We start from the raw sequence: 27539 nt of genomic DNA on the forward strand, positions 1-27539 counted from the left end.
TTCCTCCGGTTGAGAAAGAGTGTTGCGGGAAATATGGTCGGGTTCGCTATGACTACGACCACCGTCGGGGAGATGGTTAGCAATGGCCTTGGTTGGCTGCTATGCAAATAAACAAAAAGTGTTGGGTCACAAACGAATGAAGAGTTCAGAGAGTATGCTGCGAATTGGGCCAAGAAACCGATTATACTGAATCCTTTGAGCAATTCTATAGTAGTTGTTAGCTTGGATAGCTCCCCTCGGTTCAATGTCTATGGAAACGATTTTGGTTGGGGTAAACCGCGACCGGATCATGATGGCAAACGATTTTTGTGTGAAGCAATGTGTTGTATAAGTATAAGCAATCTAAAATCATGATTTTGTTTCCACTATATTTTTTATATTATTCATGGGTTTATAAAAACATCCAATTTTAACATCAAATCATATGATTTTTTCTTTCTTTAATTGTGGATCAATTACATCAATTGTTTTGTTTTGTTAACCGAAACTAGACTAGTATTAGACTATTAGATCAACGGTTATAAAATAGGAATAATACTGGACATAAAGAGTTATAAAAAAAAAAAAAAAAAAAACTGGACGTAAAAGATTCTCTTGTTTCAGATGAACTGATTGCGAAAAAGGCCCAAACATTTTTGATATTGTCTAGTTGGGCCGACAACGGTAATAACAAAAGGAAAAGGAAATATCAAATAAAGATTCTAGAAGACTAATAGGAAAAAAGGAAAAAGGAAAGAAGCTAACATCAAATCCTGACCGTCAAAAACCTTACCTATAAATAAAGCGCTCCACTTCTTCATCTTCTTTCCCTATTTTTTTTCTAATTTTGTTGTCCTCCGTTAGTACGGCTGGTGGTGTGGTGTGGTAATTTTCTAAACCCCGACGGGTCTATGATCTTTTGTATCCAACCGATCATGGCTAATTCGTTCTTCCTACCGGTGAAATCTTCTCTAGGGTTTGTTGATTTTGTTTCAATTGAATCTCTCTAGTTGTTGTAGTGTTCTCCCTCTGTTATTTTTCTTCTTCTTCACGAGTCTCTGATTTTTGTAATTTGTTTTGTTCGTCTTGCAGGTATTTTTTGAAGCGAATCATATGAGACTATGATGATCCGATCATCGCTCTTCGCTAGGGTTTGGGTCTCTCTCAATTCCATGGGTAGGGTTTGGGTCTCTCTCAATTCCATCGGTAGGGTTTGGGTCGCTCTGTCATCGCTCGCTCCCCCGCTTCTGAGTTTTTCACACTCCTCCTGAGTCCTCCAACGGTTTGGTTTATTAAATCTTATTTTTAGTTTTTGCTGTTGTAGATTGTGATTGATAATGCCATGATCGATTTATAACTTTCTCAGGCACTCTGTTTTCGCTTCTTAGTTTTCAAACTTTGGGCTTTCTAAATTGTATCGAATTAACTTGTCGTCTTTGTTTTGTTGATTTAGATTTTGTGGAGGAGGAGGATTCGCTACGGTCGATCGGTCTGATGATGCAGGTCTAATTCTTTGGATCTTTTTCCCTTTTCCCCTCTTTAATTCTTAATATTATGTCTGATGATGATGCAGGTCCTCGTTAAGGATTGCTCTGTTAAAATCTTATGATTCTGATATCTTGTGTTACATCTTCTAGGTATGATTTGTTCTCCTGTGTTTTTTTTTTTGTCCTTCTTTATCTTATTTGCTCTTATACTTTTCCTGTGTTTTACTAGTTTTTTGTATTCAATGTCTTTTGTTTTCTCAAGTCTCTTAGGTGATATGCTTACTTCTGAGAGATCCTCTGTTGCACTAGGCTGGAAGTACATTTGAGGTATTTCCTCCTCTCTTTCCCTTTGGTATATGCCACCTATCTAATTTTTTTCATTAACTGGTTGGCTTCCTCAGTTTTGGACTGTGCCATCAACATCATCGGTTGCTTTTTTGTTATAAATATGTTCGTCCGATTTACCTCTTATCTCTTGTGATTTCAGGTTTTGGATCAGTTATGTTTTTTCTAATTACTTGTGGTTTTTGTTTTGTTGGTTTAGGTTTGTGAAGGATCCTACGATTGATTGGTGATGGCTTTGAATGATCGTTGTCACTCTAGTCCATGTTATTCTTCTAAGGTTTGGTTTCTAAACTGCATCAGTTGCTTTTTTTCTTATGAATATGTTATGTTATTTCAGGTTTTGAAGGATGCATTTATCGATGAGAGTGATGGCTTTGATGGACACGCCTCTTCTCTGTTCTACGTTTTCAGGGTTTTTTTTTTCTTTTCTTAACACTTCTTTTACTCTCTTTTTTGTTGTTCCTTACGTTCCTTTCTTCTTCGTCTTGCAGGTGTTTTGGAAGCGAGTTATGATCAGATTCATATCATTGTGGTTAAATGCTCATCCTTTTTTTATAGGTATTTTGAGCTTGAAAGATGATGCCTTTGATCTTGTGGTTACCAGTGTCTTATCTCCTTGTGGTTTATTCAGGTTATTGTATGTTTCAGGTTATCAATAATATCTTCTGATCTCACTGGTGATCTTTTGTTATAGCAATGAGGTTCTACAAGAGAAATCGGTAGGTTACTTACTGGTTCTTTCCCCTTTTTGTCTGTTGGTTTTATCTTTCATGCTACATTTATGTTTTGTGTTTTTGACTCAGTTTTTTTTAAGCATTGGCAGGCCCCGAAGGCAAGGACGGGAACGAGCGGAATCATCATATCCTTATGACAGTTTTTTTTTTTTTGTTTTTTTTTAATGTGAAATGCTCCGCTTTAATTTTTGACAGGTATAGTGAGCTTGAAAGATGCCTTTGATCTTGTGGTTCCATGTTTACACTCTGACATCCTCTGATATAAAAGGTTCGGCATATGGTTTAGTCAGTTTTGTTCCTCTTTCTCTTAGCGATCTGCAGCAATTTCTGAAATTTTTACTCCTGAGTTTTGGATTGTGCTAACAGGGATTTTGAGCTGTGAACTCTGACGGAGTGTCTTCTGATTATTTGGTATGTTGAGGATGCAAAGGAGTTTAACCTGCGAGTGTGAACATGTGGTTTATTCAGGTCATTGTTCTCTTTCTCTTTGGGATATGTCAGATATCTATTATTTTTTATAAACTAGATTTTGAATTTGGACTTATTTTTATTAGTTGATGATTTCTTAGTGATAACTACATGTTATTTTCATGTCTTTTTTGTTTAGTTGGTTTAGGTTTGTGGTGGAGGATCCTACTATTGATCGGTGATGGCTTTGACTGATCGTTATCACTCTAATTCATGTTATTCTTCTAAGGTTTGGTTTTTAAATTGGTCGTTTGCTTATTTCTTATGAATATGTTCTGCTATTTCAGGTTTTGAATCATGTTTTTTTCGATGAGAGTCATGGTTTTGATGGACACGCTTCTTCTCTGCTCTACGTCTTCAGGGTTTTTTTTTCTTCCTTTCAACACTTCTTTTACTTTCATTTATTTGTTCCTCAAGTTCCTTTCTTCTTCGTCTTGCAGGTGTTTTGGAAGCTAATTATGATCTTATCATCACGTATTCTACTTTCTCCATGTTATACGTCTTCAGGCCTTCTCACAGGTCCTTGCTCTAAACGCATCTCTATTTGCTTTTCTGAATTTTCTAATTACATGTTATTTTCATGTTGGTCTAGGTTTGTGGTGGAGGATCCTACCGTTGATCAGTGATGGCTTTGACTGATAGTTTTCACTCTAGTTCATGTTATTCTCCTAAGGGTTGGTTTCTAAAAACTGCATCGGTTTCTTTTTCTATTTATGAATATGTTCATGTGATTTACTTGTCGTTATGTAATTTCAAACTTTGGGTTTTCTAAATTGCAATCGTATTTACTTGCCGTTTGTTTTGTTTTGTTGATTTAGATTTTGTGGAGGAGGAGGAGGATGCACTAGGATTGATCTGTGATGGCTTTGATTGATCTAGTTATTTGGATTTCTTTCCCTTTCATCCCCTTTAATTCTTAATATTTTGGATATAATCTAATATAATATCTTCTATATGTCTGATGATGATGCAGGTCGTAGTTGAGGTAGTGTGGGATTGCTCTGTTAAAATATTATGATTCTGATATCTTGTGTTACATCTTCTAGGTATGATTTGTTCTCCTGTGTTTTGTTTTGTCCTTCTTTATCTTATTTGCTCTTATGCTTCTCCTGTGTTTAACTAGTTTGTATTCAGTGTCTTTTGTTTTCTCAAGTCTCTTAGGTGATATGCTTACTTCTGAGAGCTCCTCTGTTGCACTAGGCTGGACGTACATGTGAGGCATTTACAACTCTCTTTCCCTTTGGTATATGCCAGCACTCTTTCCCTTTGGACTGTGCCATCAGAGAGTTTTCAACATCATCGGTTGCTCTTTTGATATAAATATGTTCGTGCGATTTACCTCTTATCTCTTGTTATTTCAGGTTTTGGATGTGTGCTTTTACTGATCAGTTATGGCTTTGATGGACACGCTTCACTTCTTCTCTGTGCAACGTCGTCATTGGTTTTTGTTCATTCTCTTAACACATCTTTCACTTCTTCTTCTTTTATAGTTTTGTTCCTTACGTTTCTTTCTTCGTCTTGCAGGTTTTTGGAAGGGAATTATGATCTGATCATCACGTGTATTTCTCTATAATACATCTTCAGGCCTTCGCACGGTTCCTTGCTCTAATCGTATCTCTATTTCCATATTAATTTTCACTTTGGTTCGATGGTTTTTTCTAAAAACATGTTATTGACTTGTGGTTTCTGTTTTGTTGGTTTAGGTTTGTAAAGGATCGGTGATGGCTTTGACTGATAGTTTTCACTCTAGTTCATGTAATTCTTCTAAGGTTTGTTTTCTAACTTGCATCGGTTGCTTTTCCCTCTTGAATATGTTCATGCGATTTGCTTGTCGTTCTGTAATTTCAGGTTTATAATTATGCTTTTTAACGAGGAGAGTCATGACTTTGATGGACACGCCTCTTCTCTGCTCGCAGTCTTCAGGGGTCCTTCTTCTTCCTCTTATACATTTTTATTCTCTTTTTTTTTTGTTGTTTCTTACGTTCCTTTCTTCTTCGTTTTGCAGATATTTTGGAAGCGAATTATGATCAGATTTAATCATTGCATAATCTTCTCGAGGCAACATTTCAGGCTTTCTCAGGGGTTCCTTACTTCAAACGCATCTCTATTTGCTTCTGAATTTTCAATTTTGCTTGATGGTTTTTTTTACTTCTAATTACATGGTACTTACTGTCTTTTTTTGTTTCGGTGGTTTAGATTTGTGGAGGAGGATCCTACAATTGGTCGGTGATGACTTTGATGGAAACGGTTCTTCTTTGTGCTATGTCTTCAGAGGTTTTGTTCTTCCTCTTAACAATTCTTTTTACTCTCTTTTGTATGTTCCTTACGTTCCCTTCTTCTTTGTCTTGTAGGTGTTCCGGAAGCAATTATGATCGAATCATTGCATATTCTTCTCCAATGTTATGAATTTATTTATGTGGTTTACATGTCATTCTGTTATTTCAGGTTTTTGGATGATGTTTTTATCGATGAGAGTGATGTCTCAAGGAGACATGGACACGCTTCGCTTCTTCTCTGTGCTAACGTATTCAACGGTTTTGTCCTTCCTCTTAACACTTCTTTCACCCTCTGTGCTAACGTATTCAAGTCTTACTTCTGAGCTCCTCTGGTGCACTAAGCTGGACATGCGATTTCCATTGGTTTTGTTCATCCTCTTAACATCTTTTACGTCTTCTTCTTTTATAGTTTTGTTCCTTACGTTTCTTTCTTCGTCTTGCAGGTTTTTTGGAAGGGAATTATGATCTGATCATCACGTGTATTTCTCCATAATACATCTTCAGGCCTTCGCATGAGTTCCTTGCTCTAATCGTGTCTCTATTTCCTTTTGAATTTTCACTTTGTTTCGGTGTTTTTTTCTAATTACTTGGGTTTTTGTTTTGTTGGTTTAGGTTTGTGAAGGATCCTACGATTGACCGGTGATACCTTGACTGATCGTTGTCACTCTAATTCATGTTATATGATCCATCAGTGATTGTTGGAGGAGTATACTAAGAAGATCTATCGGTCATAGGTTTGATTGATCCTTGTCACTCGTTTTCTCTGTTTCGAATTTTTTGTTTGTATAATTGATATCTTTCCCTCTCTCTTTTGATGCAGATCGTAGAGGCAATGGGATTGCTCTGTTGAATCTTTCTTCTCTACCTTTTCTCTTCTGGTTTCTTCTGATTTCTCAAGAGGTTTAGTTTATTTTTATTTTTTTTTTGTGTGTGTGGGAGGATGGCTTGATGTGTGCAATTTCGTGTTTCGTGTTACTTCGCATCTATTGGTTGATTTATTTAATTTTGGCTATTTTTTGTTAGGTATGATCTGTCCTCTGTTTCTCTTTTATTGTGTTTTTCAGGTTTTCTGCATGAATCACTCCTCTCTGTTTCTCTGCTGATGTCTGTCTACACATATTCATATGAAAGGTTGTCTTAAGTTCCTTTCCAAACGAGGTTGTTCATATACCTTGTCCTGAGTAAGTAGTTTTTGTATTGAATGTTTCATTGTCTTTGTCCTTGGGTATCTTTTAACCATTCGTTTGTTTCCATTGACTTTGTTATTGGATGTTTCAGGTTACCAATAATGTCTTATGATCTTTTGTTATAGCAATGAGGTTCTACAAGAAAAAAGTGTCAGGTTACTAACTGGTTCATGCGCTTTTTGGTTGATCCTTGTCAAGCGGGTCTAATTCTTTGGATTTTTTTTCCCTTTCCCCTCCTTAATTCTTAAATATTTTGGAGATAATCTAATAATATCGTCTATATGTCTGATGATGATGCAGGTCCCCGCTGAGGTAGTGTGGGATTGCTCTGTTAAAATCTTATGATTCTGATATCTTGTGTTACATCTTCTAGGTATGATTTGTTCTCCTGTGTATTTTTTTTTTCCTTCTTTATCTTATTTGCTCTTATACTTTTCCTGTGTTTAACTAGTTTGTGTATTCAATGTCTTTTGTTTTCTCAAGTCTTTTAGGTGATATGCTTACTTCTGAGAGCTCCTCTATTGCACTTGGCTGGACGTACATGTGAATTTCTTCAGGTATTTCGTCCTCTCTTTTCCCTTTGGTATATGCGGGCTATCTAATTGTTTTCATTAACTGGATTTTAATTTTGGCTTCCTCAGTTTTGGAGGAGGATCCTTTGATTGATCGGTGATGGCCTTGACTGATCGTTGTCACTCCAATTCATGTAATTCTTCATGGCTTTTGTTTCTAAATTACTTCAGTTGCTTACTTTCTTTTGTGAATATGTTCATTTGATTCACTTGTCATTCTGTTATTTCAGTTTTTTGGATGATGCTTTTATCGATGAGAGTGATGATGGCTCAAGGACACGATTCACTTCTTCTCTTTGAACGTCTTCAAGGGTTTTCTCTTAACACTTCTTTTACTCTCTGTTTTTTGTTCTATACAGTCTTTTCCTCTTCGTCTTGCAGGTGTTTTGGAAGCGAGTTATGATATGATCAGGTAACTGCATATTCTTCTCCATGCTTTCTCACAGGTTCCTTGCTATAAACGCATCTCTATTTGCCTTACGAATATTCACTTTGGTTCGGTGTTTTTTTTCTTCTAATTGTATGTTACTTACTTATCGTTTTTTGTTTTGTGGGCTCACATTTGTAAGGGATCCTACCAACCATTGTCACTCTAATTTAGGTTATTCTTCTAGAGTTTTGTTTATCAAATTGAATCGTTGAAGGCTTATTATTATGTGCATGGGATTTTTACCTCTTTGCTATGTTTTTTCAGGTTGTGGAGTATCGGTCGGTGATGCTTTTGATGTATCCTTTTTGTCTACTATGCGCTACATCTTCGGGTAGTGTTCTTCCTCCTTACGAAAATCTTGTCTTTTGTTGCAGAAACTCGAGGTTATTAACTAGTGTCTTAGGTCTGCTAAACCTGAATATTTATAAGTTGTTTTCTTTGTGTGCTTAAATCTGCCAATTAATGTCTTTTTTTTAAAAGTCTCTTAGATGGTACGCTTATGTCTGAGCTCCTCTTATGCACAAAGCTAGTTGGACATGTGGTTTATTCAGGTTTTTGGTCTCTTTCCCGTTGGTATTTTTCTCTGTTTATGTATCTCTCTCATGTTGCATCTATTCCCACTGTTTAATCATATATAGTCGAAAGTCTTATCTCTCATGCTACATTTATGTTTAGTGCTTTTGACGCAGTTTTTTTTTAGCATTGGCAGGCCCTGAAGCGAAAGAGGGGAACGGAACCATCATATCCTTGTAAAAGTTTTTTTTTTTTAATGTGAAATGGTCCTCTTTAATTTGTTTTAGGTATATTGAGCTTGAAAGATGCCTTTGATCTTGTGGTTCCATGTTTACACTCTGACATCCTCTGATGTAAAAGGTTCGACATATGGTTTATGTAAGGTTTTTGTTCCTCTTTCTCTTAGCGATCTGCAGCAATTTCTGAAATTTTTACTCCTGAGTTTTGGATTGTGCTAACAGGGATTTTGAGCTGTGAACTGTGACAGTGGGGAGTGTCTTTTGATTTTTTGGTATGTTGAGGATGCTAAGGAGTTTAATTTGTGAGTGTCAGAACATGTGGTCTATTCAGGTTCTTGTTCTCTTTCTCTTTGGGATCTGTTTGCTATCTCTTTGTTTTGATAAACTAGATATTGAATTTTGGCTTCCTGAGTTTTGGACTGTGGCACTGGGCAGTCTACAACATCATTTGGACTTATTATTGGATGTTTCAGGTTTTTTGTAGTTGATGATCTTCTTAGTGATAGGGAATTTATGTTTTATGCCTAAGACCATTTGTTATTGATAGTCAAGGTTCTAAAAGAGAGAAGCATCAGGTAACTAATTGGTCAGTTTCCCTATATAGTTTTTCATGTTACATCTATTTCTAGTGTTTGATCTTAATCTCATATGCTTGTGATTGGGGTTTTCCTTATGTGATGTGCTCCCTTCTTTGTTATTTCTATGTTATTTCTTATGTGTTTGATCCCTACTCTCATATGCTTGTGATTGGTGGTTTTCTCTTTTCCTTGGAGATATGATCAGTATTGCTTCCCATTTTCTCTTTTTGTCTTTCTGCATTGTTCTATGGTTTAAATGCTAATCACTTCTGTTTGGGATTGTGTTTTCTATTTCTACGTGAATTCATTATCTGTGTATAGGAATTTGGATGATGCAAGTAGAAGTTCTGTTTGAATTCTTAATTCCTATGGTTGATTCAGGTGCCATGAGCTTCTTTTTCCTGGTGTTTGTTAGTTGTTACGCCTCTTTCTATTTGTGAATTACTTCTGATTGTTATAGTTTATTGGGTATTCCAGAGAAGTAAGTTTTGGGTTCCTCACTGGTGGCATAAAGGATTGATCTCAATTGGTATGTTTCCTTTTTGTTATTATTTCTCCTCTCTGTGTCTTATTGTATTTTCCAGGATTTCTTCATCAATCACTATATTCCGATCCTTTGCACTCCGATCCTTTTAAATGGGTTTGTACTTATTATCTGTCCTTTTTATGATGGATGTGTCTACCAAAGTAGTTTTTGCATTGAACATCTTCAAGTCTGAGCTTCTTCTCTTAAGCAGAAAGCTAGACATGTTGTTAATCAGGTATTTTGAAGTGTATTTAGCCTCATGAGCTTCTAACTATGAGATATGAGACTATGACAGTTGGGGAATTTCACATGATTAGAAATTGTTTATTGGATGTTTCCCGTCAACAGTAATGTTCCTCATTTATCTAGTGTTATTCGCATTTCTGCTTATGCCTGTTTTTTTTTGTTAAGTCTTTTAACATAGATACTTCAGGATACTACTTGGTCTCTTATCCATTTTGGTGTCCTATATATATTCCTACTCTTTTATCTCTTGTTTAGTCCCAATTATATATGCTTGTGATGGTAGCTTTTCTATTTATGAATTACTTCCCTTCATTATAGGTATGTTGAGGATGTGAAGAGCCAGAGTCCCTATTTGATGTTTTGGGCATTGAAGATTGAAATTTTGATTGCAGTACCTTTTTTTTTATACCAGTGGTGTTTTGTGCCTTTTTCTGTTTTGGTTTTACCACTATATTGTCTTGTGTTGGTGAGTTGTGTTACTGCTCAGATTCTCTTTAGTTTGCTATTTTGATGTTATCATTTATTTGATTATGTAAGTGATTATTGCTGGTAGTGTGACCTCATGGGGGCAGCCTCATAGAAGGTGAAGAGTTTTGGTTTTGTTGATAATGGTCTTTACTTCTGACTTGTGAGGTTTCTTGCTTCCTGGGTTGTGGTTGGTTTTAATGGTTCGATCGCTAGACATTTGATAATAAAGTCCTCGCTTGATTTTGTTTGGGAGGGGAGGCTTAATTTTATGGATAGACTTCGTAGGAGTGTTCTTATGTAGTCAGTGAAAATTGAAAACATCACCTCTTTACATCTGGTGAAGAGGTTGATTAAGTAAGTTGTTGGATTGTTACCTCCAAATCATAGTTCCTTTTGTTTCTTGGACTTGTTCTCCATTATGGTTACTTTTGTTCAGATTCTACCACAGAAGTGTCTAGATCATTTATAAGACCTTCGGTGTGTGTTGCTTGTACTTGCCTCTACAATTGCGATGTTTTCTCAACTTCTCACTGTTCGGAACATAGAGGAGCCTCTTTTCGATTTGTCATGTCGTGACCATGAAGCCTACGCTGGTGTTGCGGTTTCTGAAGTTCTTATGGGAAGCACTGTGACTGGACTGGAGTAGAGACTGAAAATGTTTGGATTTTGTAAGTAGTGTATCTATTCTCGGAGAAATGAAGTCTTGGATGTACAAGATTCTGTTTTGGAAGTTTTAAAGATGAATTGATAGGAATGACATGAGAAGCATATATCCGCTGGTGAGCGTAGATCCTAATGATGTCCAAATGATCGGAAATATGGGGGAATGTGTGGTATAGGCGAAACCACCCACCATCGCAAAAATTATTTCTACGAAGTCTTGTTGAGCGAGTTCGATGGTGCTTCCTTGTTGGAGAATGTGAAAACAGGCTTATGGTCAATCAAAATTAACGATATGGTCAATTCAAATTAACGATGTCATGTGATGTCCGAAACTTTGGCAATCACGAAATAAATGACTCCAAGGCAATGAATAACAGAGAACTGGATCTTATATTGGGCTCAGAAAACCTATTTAAGGCCTGCTATCAAAGTAGGCTGACAATATGTGAAAGGAAAATACGAAAATTGTGGTATTTGTTTCGTATTTAGCATTATGAAGAACACAACCATTTAACTTTTCTTCTACTTTATATATATTTTCATAAAAAGAAATAGAAGAAAAGGAAACAAGTAAATGAGAGAATCTAACGGAATTTGCTAATAATAAAAGCATATGGAGCGTAAGAAAAAGGAAAAAAGAAAAAAAAAACACTCATCAGGTGCCAGGTGGACAAAAGAGTCAAAGTGTTTGACTACCGACTTATGATTTTAATCACAGCCGTTGAAACCTAATATTAGATCAAATCACCACGGTCAATAGCTTTGATCTATAAATAATATGAATCTCGTTTACTCTCTTTCTTTTTTCATCTTCTCTTTTTCTTTGTTGTTTCTTGCCCGTTTCAAGTAATTTGATTTACTGGTGCCTGGTGGTGTGGTGATATTCTTCTTCTAAACACCAAGTCGCGTCTCTGTTTTTTTATCTCAACCCATCATCGTTTTCACTTGTTAAATTTTCTAGGGTTTGGTTTATAAACTGAATTGTTCATAGTTTTTTCATGAAACACTTCGCTTTTTTTAGGTTTAGGATGATCAGTTTATGGTTTTGATGGATACGCTTCTTCTCTGTGACTAATTTCTTCTAGGGCTTTGTTCTTCCTCTTAACTCTTCTTTTACTTCTTCTTTTACTCTCTGTTATTTTATTTTTTTCCTTACGCTCCTTTTTTTCTCCGACTTGCAGGTGTTTCGGAAGCGAATTATGATCGGATCATCACGTATTCTTCTCCAGGCTATGTCTCACAGGTTCCTTGATCTAAAAGTATCTCTATTTGCGTTGGTTCGGTAATTTTATTTTTTTCTAATTACATGTTGCTTACTTGTCGTTTTTTTATTTGTTTTGTTGGTTCAGATTTGTGGAAGAGGTTGCTATGATTGATCGGTGATGGCTTTGACCGACCGTTGTCACTCTGATTCATGTAATTCTTCTAGGGGTTGGTTTCTAAACTGCATCGGTTGCTTTCTTCCTGTGAATATGGTCATGCCTATTACTTGTCGTTTTGTGATATTCTTCTAAACACGAAGTCGCATCTCTGATTTTTATTTCAACCCATCCATCGTTTAAACTTAGCTAGCTTTTTATGTTCATTGAAAAGGGTCGTTCTGTTTTTTTTTTTTGTTTCTTTAGGTTTTGGATGATGCTTTTATCGATGAGAGTGATGGCTTGGTCTCTGTGCAGCTAACCGTCTTCAAGGGTTTTGTTCTTCCTTTTTTCTTCCTTATTTGTTGTTGTTGTTTTGTTCCTTACGTTTATCTGTTCGTATTGCAGGTGTTGTGGAAGCCAATTATGATCAGATCTTCGCGCAATTTTCTCTAGGCCTACGTCTTCAAGCCTTCTCACCGGTTCCCTGCTCTAAACGCATCTCTGTTTGCTTTTGGATTTTTACTTTGGTTCTGATATCACTAATTACTTGTCTTTTTATATTTGTTTTGTTGGTTCAGGTTTGTGGAGGCTTTGACTGATCGTTGTCACTCTAATTCATGTTCTTCTTCTAGGGTTTGGTTTCTAAATTGCAGCAGTTGCTACTTCTTTTTTGTGAATTTTGTCATATGATTTACTTGTCATTCTGCTATTTCAGGTTTTTGGATGATGTGAAAGTGATGATGGCTCAAGGACACGCTTCGCTTCTTCTCTGTGCTAACGTCTTCAAGGGTTTTGTTCTTCCTCTAAACTTCTTTTACTCTCTGTTTTTTTTTGTTCCTGACGTTCCTTTCTTATTTTTCTTGCAGGTGTTTTGTAAGCGAATTATGATATGATCGGATCAGTGCATATTCTTCTCTCACGGTTTCCTTTCTCTAAACACACATCTATTTAATTTTCTTCTGATAAATATAACTTACTTGTCGATCGGTTTTTGTTTTGTTGGTTCACATTTGTGGAGGAGGAGGATCCTACCATCGTCACTCTAATTCAGTTTATTCTTCTAGAGTTTTGTTTCTGAATTGAATCATTGAAGGCTTTTTATGATGTTTATGCGATTTTTTACCTTTTGCTCTGTTATTTCAGGTTTGTGGAGGATCGGTCGTGATGCTTTTGATGGATCCTTTTTTTTTTTAAAGTTGATGATCTTCTTAGTGATAATGGCATTTCTGTTTCAGGGGTTATGTTCTTCCTTTAAACACTTCTTTTACTCTCTGTTTTTTATTCCTTACGTTCCTTTCTTCTTCATCTTGCAGGTGTTTTGGAATTATGATCGGATCGGTGCATATTCTTCTCCAGGCTAGTCTCACCCGTTTCTCTGTTGATTTTTTGTCCTTTGTCCTTCACTTCTTAATCCCTTAACCCATTTTTTTTTTATATAAGTGATAACTCTCTCTTTTGATGCAGATCGTCGAGGTAATGGGGTTGAATCTTTCTTCTCTCCCTTTCATCTTTTGGTTTATTCTGATTTCTCAAGAGGTAAGTTTTCTTTTGTTGTGGGTGGGAAAAGAGTGGCTTGAATATAATTTCGTGTTTCTAGTTGGTTACTTCGCATCTATATACCCTGTTATTGGTTTTTAAATTAGTTTTGGCTATTTGTTTCTTGGGTTATGATCTGTCCTCTGTGTGTCTTATAGTGTTTTCTAGATTTTTGCATCAATCACTCTCTATATCTGCTGTCTGTCTACACACATTCAGTCTGAGCCCCTCTAAGGCTGGACATATGTTCTGTTCAGGTTTTTGTTATCTTTCCCGTTGGTATATTTCTCTGTTTTTTGTATATCTCTCATGCTGCATCTATTCCTACTGTTTGATACTATTTGTATATACTAGATAGTTGATGTTCTGTTGGTGCAGGATTTAGCACCCCCAACATACCGGTCTATACCATAAATCGAAATCGGTTAGTTAAACCTGAGAATTCGAGAGAGGGTCGAATTTGGTCTTCAAAGCAGGGTCCAACAAGATCTTATGGGCCCGGTCCAAGAGCGTGAAGCCGACTTCCCAGATCGCCCAGCAGCCGACCTAACAAGAAAGAAGAAACTTTCCTAATCTTGGTGCGATCCATTAGGAAAATAGCTATATTCTGTAATCTATAGAAACATATAAATAAGGAACATCCCCTTTCTTGTAGATCATCCAGCAATTAATACAATTATTATACTTTTACTTGTTTTTGAGCTAAAACCCTAACTTCTTCCTCAAGAGATCTTAATTCACTTTTGCTTATTAGTTTTGATTCGAGTTCATGTTCTATCCGAAAAAAACATTAGGTTACGTTCTGGTCTCTTTCCACTTTTTTCTTTGTTAATATATATTTGTATCTCTCATGCTACATCTATTCCAATGGAGTTTGTTCTTATGATTTTTCCCTTTTAACTAACGTTTGTATTCAGTGTCATTTTTTAAGTCTCTTAGGTGGTATATGCTTAAGTCTGAGCTCCTCTGATTCACCACTAGGCTGGACATGTGATCTATTCAGGTTCTTGGTCTCTTTCTTTTTGAGATATATCAGCTATCTCTTTGTTTTTTATAAACTAGATTTTAAATTTTGGCTTCCTGAGTTTTGGATTGTGCCACTGGGCAGTCTTCAACATCATTTGGACTTGTGATTGGAAGTTTCAGGTTCAGAGTATAGATCTTCCTAGTGAGGCTAATTGGTGTCTTCTCTTTTCTTAGTCGAGGTTTTAAAAAAAGAGAAGCATAGGTCACTACTAACTTGATCTCTTTCCCTTTTTTTTTTCCTTCTCTGTTTCTCTGTTTCGCTCATGCCTTTCACAAAAAGGATATCCAGATGGCTATTGACGCTTATACGTACACAAGTATTCAACGCTAAAACTTCTTCTAAAAAATCAAAAAGATTCTTAATTTAGGCCTAGGCAATTGAAACAAGATTTGTTGCATTTTGTTTGAACAGAGGCACTTGATTTTTTGACAGGCCAAAAGCTCTGCTGGTCTGGTTGCGGTTAGGACAAGCTGAAGAGGCCTTATATGTAAATTGGAAAATAGAGAGAAATGGTGTTTTTGCAGATTAATCGTGTATATGTAAACTGGAAAACAGTATATATCATGCAATATAACAAAAATTAAAAAACACACAAGGCAATAGAAAATAATCTAAAAGATTAATTGGAAGGAATAGCAAAGAATATGAAAGACGTAGNAAAAAAAAAAAAAAAAAAAAAAAAAAAAAAAAAAAAAAAGATGAAATATTTATATGAATATAAAAAGGCTGTAATAGGAAAAAGGAAAACCTAGGTTATTAATCTAACGGTCCAAAAAATAGATCACATATACCTTGTCTATAAATAATGCTAATGCGCTCCACTGCACTTATAAGTTTTAACATCGCATCACATCTTCCTATCTTTTTTTTTTTTTGTTTTTGTTCTCCTTCATTCGTTAGAAGTATATATATATAGGGTTTCTGATCGATGTTATGATTGTGTATTCTTCTAAACCCGACGGGTCTCTGCAGATGTTGTTTCCAACTCGATCTCAACACCTCTCATTCCTACTAGTGAAATCTTCTTCTAGGGTTTGCCGTTTGGGTTTCCTCGTCAATTGCATCAGTAGTAGCTTTTTTAATTAATTATTATAATTTCCCTCTGTTATATCTATCTTCTTCTTCACGAATTTGGAAGGGAATCTATGTTGATCCGATCCGCTCCGATCATCACCGATCGTTCTAGGGTTTGGTCTCTTCTTTTACTCTCTGTTTTTAATTACATGTTATTACTTACTTACCTGTTGTTGTTTTTTTGTTGCTTTAGGTTTTTGTGGAGGAACGTCCTACGATTGATCGGTGATGGCTTCTAGAGTTTGTTTTCTAAATTGCGCGCATCAAGTTGCTTTTTTATGATGTTGCTTTTATCGATGAGGGTGATACTTGTTGCTCTTTTATTTCAGGTTATGGTTGATGCTTTTATCGATGAGGGTGATGTCTCAAGGAGACAAGGACACGCTTCTCTTCTTCTCTGTGGTAACGTCTTCAAGGGTTCTGTTCTTCCTCTGAACTCATCTTTTTACTCTCTGTTCTTCCTTAGTTACATGTTATTTACTTGTTGGTTTTTGTTTTTCTGGTTTAGGTGTGTGGAGAAGGATCCTACAATTGTTCAATGATGGCTTTGACTGATCGTTGTCACTCGAATTCATGTTTTTCTTCTAAAGTTTGGTTTCTAAATCCGATATTTTTATTATGTTCTCAAGAGGAGATAAGGACACGCTTTGCTTCTTTTCTATGCTAAAGTCTACAAGTTTTTTGTTCTTCCTCTTAACATTTTCTTCTTCGTCTTGCAGGTGTTTTGGAAGCTAATTATGATCGGATCATTGCATACTCTTCTCCTGGGTAAGTCTTCAAGCTTTCTCACGGGTTTTGTTAACCTGTGATCATTTTATAGTTGTTTCACTCTATCCTTTTGGTTTCAATAATACTCTATCGTGGGATACTTAATTCTTGATTTATAATTTGCAGGAAAAGGGTGTGTGTGCTACTTACGACGCTGTTGGATCATATGACCGAGCGAGTTGGATACAGTGCTCAAGGTTCAGGCTACACTGTGAGTTGCCCTATTTGTGTCTTCTTGCCTATTGCCTATTATGCGTTCTTATCATTTGCATTTAGTTCAAGATATTACCAAAACATCTCTACTTAATCTTGTATCAATGTTGCCCAGCACTTCTTCATATATCGTCAATTGTTTGTCTCTGACTAATGGTTTGTGAATTGTTTAATTAGGGAGTCAAGCTTATGATACTTAAGGCTGACGGCATCAAGAGTGAATTCATGTCCTTCTCGTTTGCTGCAAGCACTTTTTTTGGTCTTGATTCTTAGTGGCGCCTAATTTGGCAAAGTGTTTTAGTGGTGTCATGTTGGCTTAGAGAATGGTGGAGGAAGAAGAAGACAAGTTCACCAAATAAGAAGACAAGTTCAGGTATATTCATTGAAGAACATAAGGAAGATGATAATTATGCAAAGTTAGAGTTGTCTTCTCTTAATTTGGTTGTTGGTCAATGTTATGAAACGAAGAAGCATTTGGAGACAAGATTGCAAATACTAACCGTAGTAGAGAAGTTCAATTACTATAAATATAAATCGAACCCAAGGTTGCTAATTGTCAAGTGCTGGGTAAAAGGTTGTAAGTGGAGGGTGAGAGCTACTACAACAGGAAAAGATTATCCAAAGTTCCATGTGCGTGTGTTTATTTCACAACATACATGTTTAGTGATTGAGCGTTCTTCACGTACCAAACAAGCAAATTATAAGATTCTAGGAGCGTTGTATAAAGATTTCGTTGGTGGAGTTGGGCCCAAGGTATTGCCAATGCATGTTGCAGAAGCGTTTATTATTTCAGATCAAGGTACATTGCTTGGTAATTATTTAATATTTTTAACATAGTTTTAGTTTGTATAACGTTTTTGTTAATAGTTCGTTTTGCACAGATGGAATACTGGAAGGCGTATCGGACACTACGACATGCTCGTCAATTGGTCAGGGGTAGTCTAGAGAGTGGTTATATGCAGCTAAATACTTACTTGTACATGTTAAAGAGGGCAAATTCAGGAACATATACGCAGCTTGAACTTGATGATGCTGATAGATTTAACTACTTGTTCCTAGCATATGGTGTAAGCTTGAATGGATTTCCTTTCATGAGGAAAGTGTTGGTTGTTGATGGTACGTTTTTACAAGGAAAATACAAAGGGACACTTCTGACGGCAACATCTCAAGATGGCAATTTTCAGATATTTCAAATAGCATGGGCCGTGGTTGATACCGAAAATGATGAATCATGGGACTGGTTTTTCAAGCAACTCGGGTGTGTGATATCAAATGACGAAGGTCTAGCCATAATTTATGATAGGCACAAATCTATTGGAAAAGCAATTAAGGAGGTTTATTCGAAATCTAGCAGGGGAATATGTACATACCATTTGTACAAAAATATTTTGGTTCGATTTAAAGGTTGGGAAGCATTTGGTTTGGTTAAGAAGGCGGCAAGTGCTTACAGAGTAGTCGATTTTCAGTCCATTTTTGATCAGATTGAAGCTTTGAATCCTGCACTTCATGATTACCTTGTCCAAGCTGATGTGCGACTCTGGACACGTGCACATTTCCCTGGTGATAGGTACAACTTGCTTACTAGTAACATTGCAGAATCAATGAATACGGTGATGTCACACGCTAGAAGTTATCCTATTGTGGAACTGTTAGAAACAATTAGGTCCATGATGACTAGATGATTTTCAGATCGAAGGAATGATGCATTAAAAATGCCTACATCTCTAACTCGTGGTGTAGAGAAAATTCTACAAGTATATTTTCTCTTCTTATTGTCGTATATATTTTGTAATCATAACTTGTTGTTAAACAAAAGCGTTAATTTTATGCTGTTTTACAGAGTCGTGTAGAGTATGCTAAGCTACTTACTGTGCAAGATATAGATGCTAATCAAGTACAAGTTACAAGTGGATCATCTCTCCACGTTGTAAATTTGAAATATAGAAGGTGTACATGTCGCAGGTTTGACTTGGAGAAGTTGCCTTGTGCACATGCGATTGCGGCTTGTGAAAAGAGGAAAACATCTCGAATAAGGATGTGTCATCCTTATTTCCGTAGAATCTACTTGTGTGATTCCTATGCAACTGCCATCATGCCAAGAGATTTTGGTACACCAGTTCCTGAACAAGTTGCAAGCAAGGTTGCTTTACCACCGATACCTAAAAACAAACCTGGAAGGCCAAAGAATTTAAGAATGAAGTCTGCTTTGGAGATTGCGATGAAAAGGAAAAAGCCAAGAAAACAATACACTTGTGGTAATTGCAATCAAGTAGGACATAATCGAAAGACATGTAATAACTAGAGTTTCAAGTTCAGTTTGTTTTAGTTTTCGTTTTTGGTGTGCCCTTTGAAAAAAATACATGGTTGGTAATTGAAATACACTTGTGGTGATTACAATACACTTGTGGTAATTGTTAATCTATCTTGATTTTGTTTTAAATTCAACTGGAATATTGTTTAGAGGAAAACATTATTTACATTGCATAATCTAAAAAAATGTTATCATACACGTTCACCACAAAAAACATGTAAACCCAAAAAAACAAAGACACGTTAACCACAAAAATAAAATGTGAACCCGAAAAACAAATTATCACTCACTCATCAATGAAGTGAGGGATTCATCAATGAGGTGAGGTATTACAAAAACTTTAGGTTGAGACAAATTGTTAGACTTATGATGGCCAAGACCCTCACCAACTTCATCAAATATCTCACATGCAAGTTTTATCCGAATCGTCGGGATGTTCCTATCGCATATCCCATCAAATTTTATCCCAAGGGCCAAACACTCAATGTACTTTAGAGCAAACACACCACAATCACCTGGATCTTCATTCAATGGCACACCTTGTGTCACTCGTTTCACCTCTAGCATGGCATAGCTTTTCTTGCGAACCTGTGGAGGAATTGCGTGGCTTAACAATGCAGGGATCATTCGCCTAAGTGCAATGTAGTCTTTCACCAAATCAGAATCTTTCACCAAGGATGGAATGCTATCATACACGTAAATGGTTTTAGCTGGCAAGTCAATATCCAGAGCCACCCAATGATTTTGGTTGACAAAAAGGCAAACGTATAAATGATCCACATGAATGTGCCACTTCTTGTTTGTCTGCGAGTCAACAGGACATGGCTCTGAACAAGAAATTTCTTCGAGAAAGTGCAAACTGGTCGTAATCTTTCAATAGTGATGGGAGCATATCTTGATCCAAGAAGGCTATGCGAGGGTTAGGGTACTGAGAAGGATCACGAATGAACCTGTTGCGGAACATAGTCATGGCAGCGCCCATGTGCTACATTACAAGCAAATCCGCATTAGAAATGACCAATAACTACTCCACAATAAAATGCCAATAAAAACCAAAAATATATACTTACAAAGTCTTTCAACCATCCATAATCAAAACTAGGCCAGTCCAATCTTGGTGTCATAATCTGCCAATAAAATCTAACATCTGGATTCCCAGTTTGCAAAGGTGCCTCCCTGTAAACATGATTACATCATAAGCCTAATGTGTACTAATAGGAAATAAAAACCTTAATGTAAGTATCATAAGGATAATACTTACTGATCAAGCTTCAGGAAATCCATAAGTTTCTGTAACTTAGCATGTTCAGCTGGCTTAAGATAATCATTAGACACAATGGAAGGGATTATTCGTTTCACAGTAGAGTTACCAACATATGGATACTTTTGAGATTTTGCCAACTGCGGAACTCGTTTTTCTTGTGTCGTATCTCCATCCAATTTTAACGGCTCTCCAAGTCGTGTCAATGTTGCATCAAGCCTTTTACTAATCAACCGTTGTTCAGGGTCATCCCATGTATCTTCTGAACTAGAAGCCATTTTTGTATCAAGAGCAACAACTTTGTCAGTAATATCTTCAAGTTCATCACCATCAGCAGCTGGCCTCTTTCCCTTCTCCTTTTCAACCTTTACGGAAGCTGGACATGCATTCTTGCGACAAAGTTTCTTTAAAACATCACCCACAAAGTTTTTCTGATGATCTTGAGTAAAATAATTCTGCTCACATAAAGGAAGATCAGCAGATATTTCTGTTTCTGACTTCTTCTTTTTATTACTCACAGTGTAAACCTTCTTCACCACTCGAGGGACAGGAAATTCATCTTTCGATGTCTCTTTCATCTCTACCATCCAAGACTGCAAAATTTGAATAATTTTTGAAAATCGTATTACAATATAGGAAAAAAAATAAACAAATGGAAATTAAATACCAAAATAAAACTTATTGGTTGATGACTATGAGCCTCATCCTCTTCATTGTTATTTGAAGTCGAATCAATTGGGACATTAGTGGCTTTTGTTTCTTTCATTCCTTTCAAATCTACCTCCACCGTTTTAATCCTATCACTAAAGTTCTCATCTAACACACCCAATCTCTTCTCCACAAAAGATTCGAATTTACCTTCTAATGCATCCATCCTACCCATAAAATTCTTGCCCATGTCGGTAATTGACTCATTCATTTTTTCTATCATCTTCCAAATATCCAACAAGCTTTTTCTCTCATCTACAACATCCTGCAATGATTTATTTGTTACTATATGTATGTAGTTTATAACTTATCAAACTTAGATGAATGCTAATGAATAAATAACTAACATCCATATGTTCCTTGCCTTTACTTTCCTTCTTGGTTACATCTTTTTCTCCTTCTTCATCAATGGAGTAACCAGCTTTCATTTTCAATTTCTTATCACTCATTCGACTCTCGCCATTCTCATTTTCTTTAGCTTTCTGTTTTTTTCTTCCCATGGTGACTATTATCCCAACTTTCCAGACATCTGAAGGTAAACAATTGTGAACAAGATCAATGATCAAGTTGTCTAGCGCCGGATCCTTCTCCACGTCGTCACTCCATTTAGGATACATATTTTCCTCCGACAAATGAACCATGTGCTTTACACGCACCTACATACATCATAGAACAAAAATATTAGTGTTGTTAGTCACAACGGAAAAAAAACAGAGACAAATTATAAAACAAATGGTGCAGTAATTAATCTCAAAAACTAACCTGACCATGTTTAGCCATCTCATTCTTTAAGAACTCATCAACCTTGATACCTTTCCGGGTTGATTGCCAATCAAGAAGTGGAATGCCAGTACTCAGAGACCTTCTCAGCCCATATAATTCTCCAATGCCAGGAAAACTTTCATACAACCAAATCAACAAAACATGCACAGGAACACTTTCATACAACCAAATCAACAAAACATGCACACATCCTTGAACCGTACAAGAGTCTTTATCTAAGTCAACAATCTTTACTGAATTAACAAGGCAACTAAAAGCCACTCGACCCCAAGGATATTTTTCAAAACCATCTGGATCAAAAACCCTTTTAGCACTTGAAAGAGGGATCCTAGAGCCATGATCTATGCCATGTACTGCAGCAGATAATAACATTAGCCTACCAATCATCATCCTTTGGGGTTCAGACCATGTCTTGCTAAAATCCATAACCTTTTCCAACTCAGTATACTTTGGACCGTCTGAAGTTGTTGCAATCTTCATTTCGCTCCAAAATGGATGATGATCAACATCTATGTTCTCTGACGGGTCAATTGGATCACAGTTTAATCCCGTTATTTCAGCAAACTCATTTAACGAAAATCTGATAGGTCTACCATCAATCAACGACCATATCTCATGCGAATTGTTGACTGCTAGCTGATGTGTAAGGATATAGTGAACTTTTGCAGCAGACCAAGTGTATCATATTTCAGCTAACTTAATAAATACTCCAAGAGATGATTCCTTCAACTTACCCCACACATCCAAGCCTAAACCCTCTTTCATTATCCCAATTTTTGACAAAAAGCAATTGTGGTTCATGCTCCTGTTTTGCAAGGGAGATCTTCCTTCTTCACAGAGGCGAGGATGCCATTCCTATACATATTGAAATTTAAATCATGAGACAACAAATATAATGATAGGATCATCTTCAAACACATTTAAAACCGATCACAAACAAAACATCTGTAAAATATTACACTAATCCAAGAAAACAATCTTAGAATTTTAGCCATCTGAAGAACAAACATATCCGATTATCAAACACGAGAATGAAAAAAAAAACTGTCACTTTGGTAAAACAATGAAATAAATTTGTAGCTATAACAATCAACTTTCAAATTATTCACTCTCGAATTGGGGGCAAATTATTTATCTAAACAAAGCCCATCAAATTAGATAAACTTCTTACCAGAAAAATGAAAATTGAACCCACCGAAAATTGAACCCACTGAAAATTGAAGCCACCGATTGATTTGAGGAGCACCAAAGCAATTGAGGAGCAAGATCTGCAACAAAACGAGATAATTCAACTAACCGTTTATCTAATAAATCAACAAGACAAAAATCCACCACCACCCAAATCTAAATTGAACGGAAATAGCATGCAACACAAGATACCTACCGAATCAGACAAACAATAAACTCGGTCTCGGTTTTCTATGAATCATTGAATTGGGTTTTTGGTGAGATCGACAGAGGAGTTTCCGAGTTCAACAAAACAGAGTAGCGGCGACGATTAGGGTTCTTATTCCCCAAAGAAGGAAATTAGATGCGATGAATCTTCTCTTTCGCCGGCGATTTAAAGAATCAAAGATAAAAGAGAAAGAACCGAAAAAAAAAGTTGCAGAAAAACGAAGAAGTGTTTGAATTCTAATATTATCGAGTATGATTTTTTTCCTTTTGTATCATAGTCAATATATTCTTAAAATTAATTTCTGCAGACAGAATAATAATTTAGGTTTTTCGGTCTTTTTACTTAAATGGGGGTTAATTTAGTTCTAATCGTAGTTTGAGAGTTAATGTAGTTATTATACCTCATATTTGTGTCAAACTGGGTAAATCTCACTATTATATATATCCCAACATTTTAAAATTTTAAAATATTTCCTTCAATGAACCTTTTAATTTTTAGGTACTTAAACATTCTGTTAATATTTCATAATTCTTCTTGTAAATTATATTTTCGTAATTTCTAAACTTTTTTGATATAAAGATCGCTTTTGTAAAAATCAGTCTACGAACCCGAATTATAGACAAACTCTTTAAAATCTTCTTCATTGCACAAAATCAACAGATCCAAAACTTCATCTATATAGATCACTTCTTCTACTCTTAATCTCCCAACACTTGTAATTAAAACATCTAACACCCCATGTAAAAAAAAAAAAACCTTGCATATTTGGGCCTTCAAGTCCAATAAATATCAGTTCATTAAAGACAAAATCGATGTTGATATTTTATCTGTCATAAGTCCCATATACAAAATTATCTAGCAGAGAGATTAGTGTTGTGTTGAATTGAATCACATCCACATATACACAGACTCAAAGCAAAAGAAGCCAAAAGCACACGACTCTGTGCTGTGTTTGTTTACTCGTTTGTTTATTATATCTCTTCTTCTTTAACACCAATGGCTCCAATCGTACCACTTCACCGTACCTCTAAAAATCTCCACTTCTCTCACAAAAACCATGCTATTAAACATTTCTTCTTCTCCAATCTCTCATCGTAACCCTCACTTCCTCTCCAATTTCAACAACCCCATCTCTTATTTCCCTCGACGATCCCATCTCTCAAAATCTCACCTTTTCCCGAATCTCTCTGCTTTACCGAACCAGAGTCTCAAAAACAGAGTCTTGTTCGGAAACAAGAGGTACCCAGATGGAGGAGAAAGGAATGATTTTAGGACGAGAGCAATCTCTGGGATTGATTTGGGAAGCTTTGAATCTGTTCTTGAAGCTATCGCTGTTCTCACAACGATCATCGTTGTCCATGAATCAGGTCATTTTCTTGCGGCTTCTCTTCAAGGGATCCATGTGAGTAAATTCGCAATTGGGTTTGGTCCGATTCTAGCTAAGTTCGATTACAACAATGTTGAGTACTCTCTTAGGGCTTTTCCTCTAGGTGGCTTTGTTGGTTTCCCTGATAATGATCCGGACAGTGAGATTCCCATTGACGATGAGAATCTCCTTAAGAACAGACCAACTCTAGATAGATCTATTGTAGTTTCAGCTGGAATCATCGCAAATGTGATCTTTGCTTACGCTATCATCTTTGTTCAAGTGTTATCTGTTGGTTTGCCTGTACAAGAAGCGTTTCCTGGTGTTCTTGTTCCTGAAGTTAAGACCTTTTCTGCTGCCTCTCGTGATGGGTTGCTTTCAGGGGATGTGATCCTCGCTGTGGATGGTACTGAACTGTCTAGAACCGGACCTGACGCTGTTTCTAAGATTGTTGACATTGTTAAAAGAAACCCTAAGAGTGATGTGGTGTTTAGAATCGAAAGAGGGAATCAAGATTTCGATATTAGGGTTACACCGGATAAGAACTTTGATGGGACGGGGAAGATCGGTGTTCAGTTGTCTCCAAATGTTAGGATCACTAAGGTGAGACCGAGGAATGTTCCGGAGACATTTAGATTTGTGGGAAAGGAGTTTATGGGGCTATCGTCTAATGTGTTGGACGGTCTAAAACAAACGTTCTTCAACTTCTCTCAAACAGCAAGTAAAGTAGCAGGTCCTGTGGCGATCATTGCAGTGGGAGCAGAAGTGGCGAGATCAAACATTGATGGGCTTTACCAATTTGCAGCGTTGCTGAATATTAACCTTGCGGTGATCAATCTCTTGCCATTACCGGCTCTCGATGGTGGAACATTGGCATTAATATTGTTGGAAGCGGTTAGAGGAGGGAGGAAGCTTCCTGTAGAGGTGGAACAAGGGATAATGTCTTCAGGGATCATGCTTGTGATATTCCTTGGATTGTTTCTCATCGTTAAGGACACACTTAGCCTTGATTTCATCAAAGAGATGTTGTAGTTATCTCAAATTGCCAAAAGAGAATTGTGTTTTGAGGAGGCAAAGGGAAACACTTTAGTGTGAAGAAGTTGAGAGTTTAGATCCAATTTGGTTTTCCAACACAACAAAACACATGGTGATGAATTTGTTGGTACATATTCATGTAATAGTTCTACTCTTTGTTATCCATTTTATAAATGATATGCTTGTAAAGAAAATCGTCGAAATTGCTGTGGTGGTTTTACCAGATTTTTTGTGTAAACAAGTGTATCTGTTCAACACTAACAGTTGTGTAGATCACTCAACCACTCACAAAAAAAAACTAAAGCTTTAGACTCTCATCAACGGCTAATCCTAAACCTAGGACTACACCAAGTACAAGGTGTAGGTATACAACTCTTCAAGTTGTAAATATTTGATTTCCTTATATCTTCATTGATTTGACGTTATCCTACATAAGTACAATTCGACACTTACCGCGTATAAGCATCCCTGTGATACTCAGCTGCTTGCTGTTGATTGTCCCAAATACTTTTAATCGCCTCTTATCTGAGTCTCTCAGGCTGAGTGTGTCAACTCAACCTCCCTGCAAAATATTAGTCCAGCAAAATTGATACATATATACATCCAAAACTCAAACCAATAGAAACTCCTCATAACCAAACGAGCATTCATCAAATACCAAGAAATTAGTTCAGACCATAGATAGGTTCACAAAAGCAAAGATAAGGCAACACACAATTAAGGTTGATTCCCTAGTTATACAAATTTAGGGTTTCTGAAAAAATGAATTATATAAAGCCCATTAGCAAATATGTAAAAGTTTTTTCAAGAATAATAAAAATGTAATATTTAATTATCTCTAACATGCTATGACGACTCACGCACTTAATCTAGCTAAATGGTAGTATAAGGTACGAATGGGACATTCTCTTACAAAAGGGTCTAAAAGAACCACATATACTTCTGAAATCAGCAAGCAACGTCTTCGATACAAGTACAAAAACTATAGCTTTTAAATTTTGAAATAAAGAAAACATAATGAAGAAAATGATATATGTATCGTACTTTTTTGCATCAAAGTTAAGAAATTAATATAGTAATATGGTCAAATGAACTTGGATATATATGGAAAAGTAATTAAAAGTAATTAAGACTTCTGAAATTTATGTGAAAGAATCCAATGGATGGGCAAGATCGAGGGAATTGTATGACAAGTTACAACAATCCATTAATAATGTTCAAAGATAATAACCATATATTTTTTTGTAATATTTATAATTGAAATTCACTACTAGGTCAAAGTTGGAAACGAATTATAATTATATGGATTATGGTCCGATAGTTTTTCAAAGTCTACTGACGCGTACTGTGATTGAATTTCATATAAGTTAAAGTTGTTATAGACTGTAGATCAATCCATTACCGTCTAAGAAAAAGTACAAACGTCAGTATAATTAGTGGTAGTTCAAGTGATATAGAAAAGAACAAAACATTAAGTAAACTTCGATTGAAGTTTTATAGGTCCCTATCAGTTAACAAATGTCATTTTTTTCTTCAAATTATTACATATATCTTATAAAGAAGGTTTGAAAGGTTTGAACTTTTCTATATATTATTGAAAATACATATATCTAAAGTTTCTGAGTTAACATGATAATATGATGTATACCATACTAAAGTAATATTTTAATAGGTTTTTGCCCTTTACTTTACTGAAAATACATATTTTCGAATAAACCTGGTAAGATTTTATAGACACATCTTTCTATATAACAAGACAATAATTTTTAGTTCATTTTTTTGTTTGAATTTAGTTAGGTTCAAAAAAAAAAAATCAAGTGCATTCTATTTTTTTTTTTGTTTTGGAAAAGTAAACCATATAAAATTATTTTAAACTTTTACAACTCAACATAATTACTAGATCAAAATATAACTTAAGCCAATAATTAAAGATATTTTATGTAGTTATAATCAAGTCTAGTGACACTCTTCATAATCGAATTACATATA

At 35.9% G+C, this 27539-nt stretch overlaps 2 protein-coding genes, 3 long non-coding RNA genes and 1 pseudogene across 38 annotated transcripts; 5 read left to right on the plus strand and 1 right to left on the minus strand.

The window, feature by feature from the left end:
• On the plus strand, positions 825 to 11102 carry LOC104749612. 32 transcript variants are annotated; one of them, XR_002036112.1, is made up of 34 exons: positions 825 to 955; positions 1072 to 1261; positions 1433 to 1482; positions 1553 to 1616; positions 1729 to 1793; positions 2149 to 2223; positions 2303 to 2369; positions 2460 to 2530; positions 2635 to 2813; positions 2912 to 3013; positions 3153 to 3191; positions 3301 to 3375; positions 3454 to 3532; positions 3606 to 3687; positions 3832 to 3891; positions 3987 to 4059; positions 4148 to 4256; positions 4375 to 4454; positions 4538 to 4608; positions 4717 to 4782; positions 4862 to 4938; positions 5019 to 5287; positions 5365 to 5652; positions 5733 to 6023; positions 6110 to 6470; positions 6568 to 6677; positions 6777 to 6849; positions 6960 to 7033; positions 7118 to 7182; positions 7279 to 7649; positions 7743 to 8369; positions 8453 to 9189; positions 9286 to 9337; positions 9899 to 11102. It is a non-coding gene; the product is annotated as an uncharacterized LOC104749612 (long non-coding RNA). The 32 variants fall into 32 exon arrangements; XR_002036114.1 differs by having other exon boundaries at positions 8453 to 8561; positions 9130 to 9189; positions 9269 to 11102; XR_002036113.1 differs by having other exon boundaries at positions 8453 to 8561; positions 9130 to 9189; positions 9286 to 11102.
• LOC104749615 lies at positions 11543 to 13428 on the plus strand. Of its 3 annotated transcripts, none has more exons than XR_002035997.1 (8): positions 11543 to 11954; positions 12061 to 12142; positions 12337 to 12403; positions 12478 to 12551; positions 12651 to 12705; positions 12788 to 12861; positions 12939 to 13309; positions 13386 to 13428. It is a non-coding gene; the product is annotated as an uncharacterized LOC104749615 (long non-coding RNA). The 3 variants fall into 3 exon arrangements; XR_002035996.1 differs by having other exon boundaries at positions 11546 to 11613; positions 11893 to 11954; positions 12939 to 13427; XR_002035995.1 differs by having other exon boundaries at positions 12939 to 13427.
• LOC109129691 lies at positions 13540 to 14301 on the plus strand. Its single transcript, XR_002035998.1, has 2 exons — positions 13540 to 13865; positions 13963 to 14301. It is a non-coding gene; the product is annotated as an uncharacterized LOC109129691 (long non-coding RNA).
• On the plus strand, positions 17572 to 18992 carry LOC104753323. The gene is made up of 2 exons (XM_019237676.1): positions 17572 to 18300; positions 18531 to 18992. The coding sequence occupies exons 1-2, from the start codon at positions 17572 to 17574 to the stop codon at positions 18990 to 18992; spliced, it is 1191 nt and encodes a 396-aa protein (XP_019093221.1).
• On the minus strand, positions 19262 to 22428 carry LOC104753324 (annotated as a pseudogene).
• On the plus strand, positions 24067 to 25775 carry LOC104749616 (membrane metalloprotease ARASP, chloroplastic-like). Its single transcript, XM_010471280.2, has one exon. The coding sequence runs from the start codon at positions 24207 to 24209 to the stop codon at positions 25545 to 25547; it is 1341 nt and encodes a 446-aa protein (XP_010469582.1). The 5' UTR covers positions 24067 to 24206; the 3' UTR covers positions 25548 to 25775.

This window comes from Camelina sativa, chromosome 16 (assembly GCF_000633955.1).
Source record: "Camelina sativa cultivar DH55 chromosome 16, Cs, whole genome shotgun sequence".
Lineage (NCBI taxonomy): Eukaryota > Viridiplantae > Streptophyta > Magnoliopsida > Brassicales > Brassicaceae > Camelina > Camelina sativa.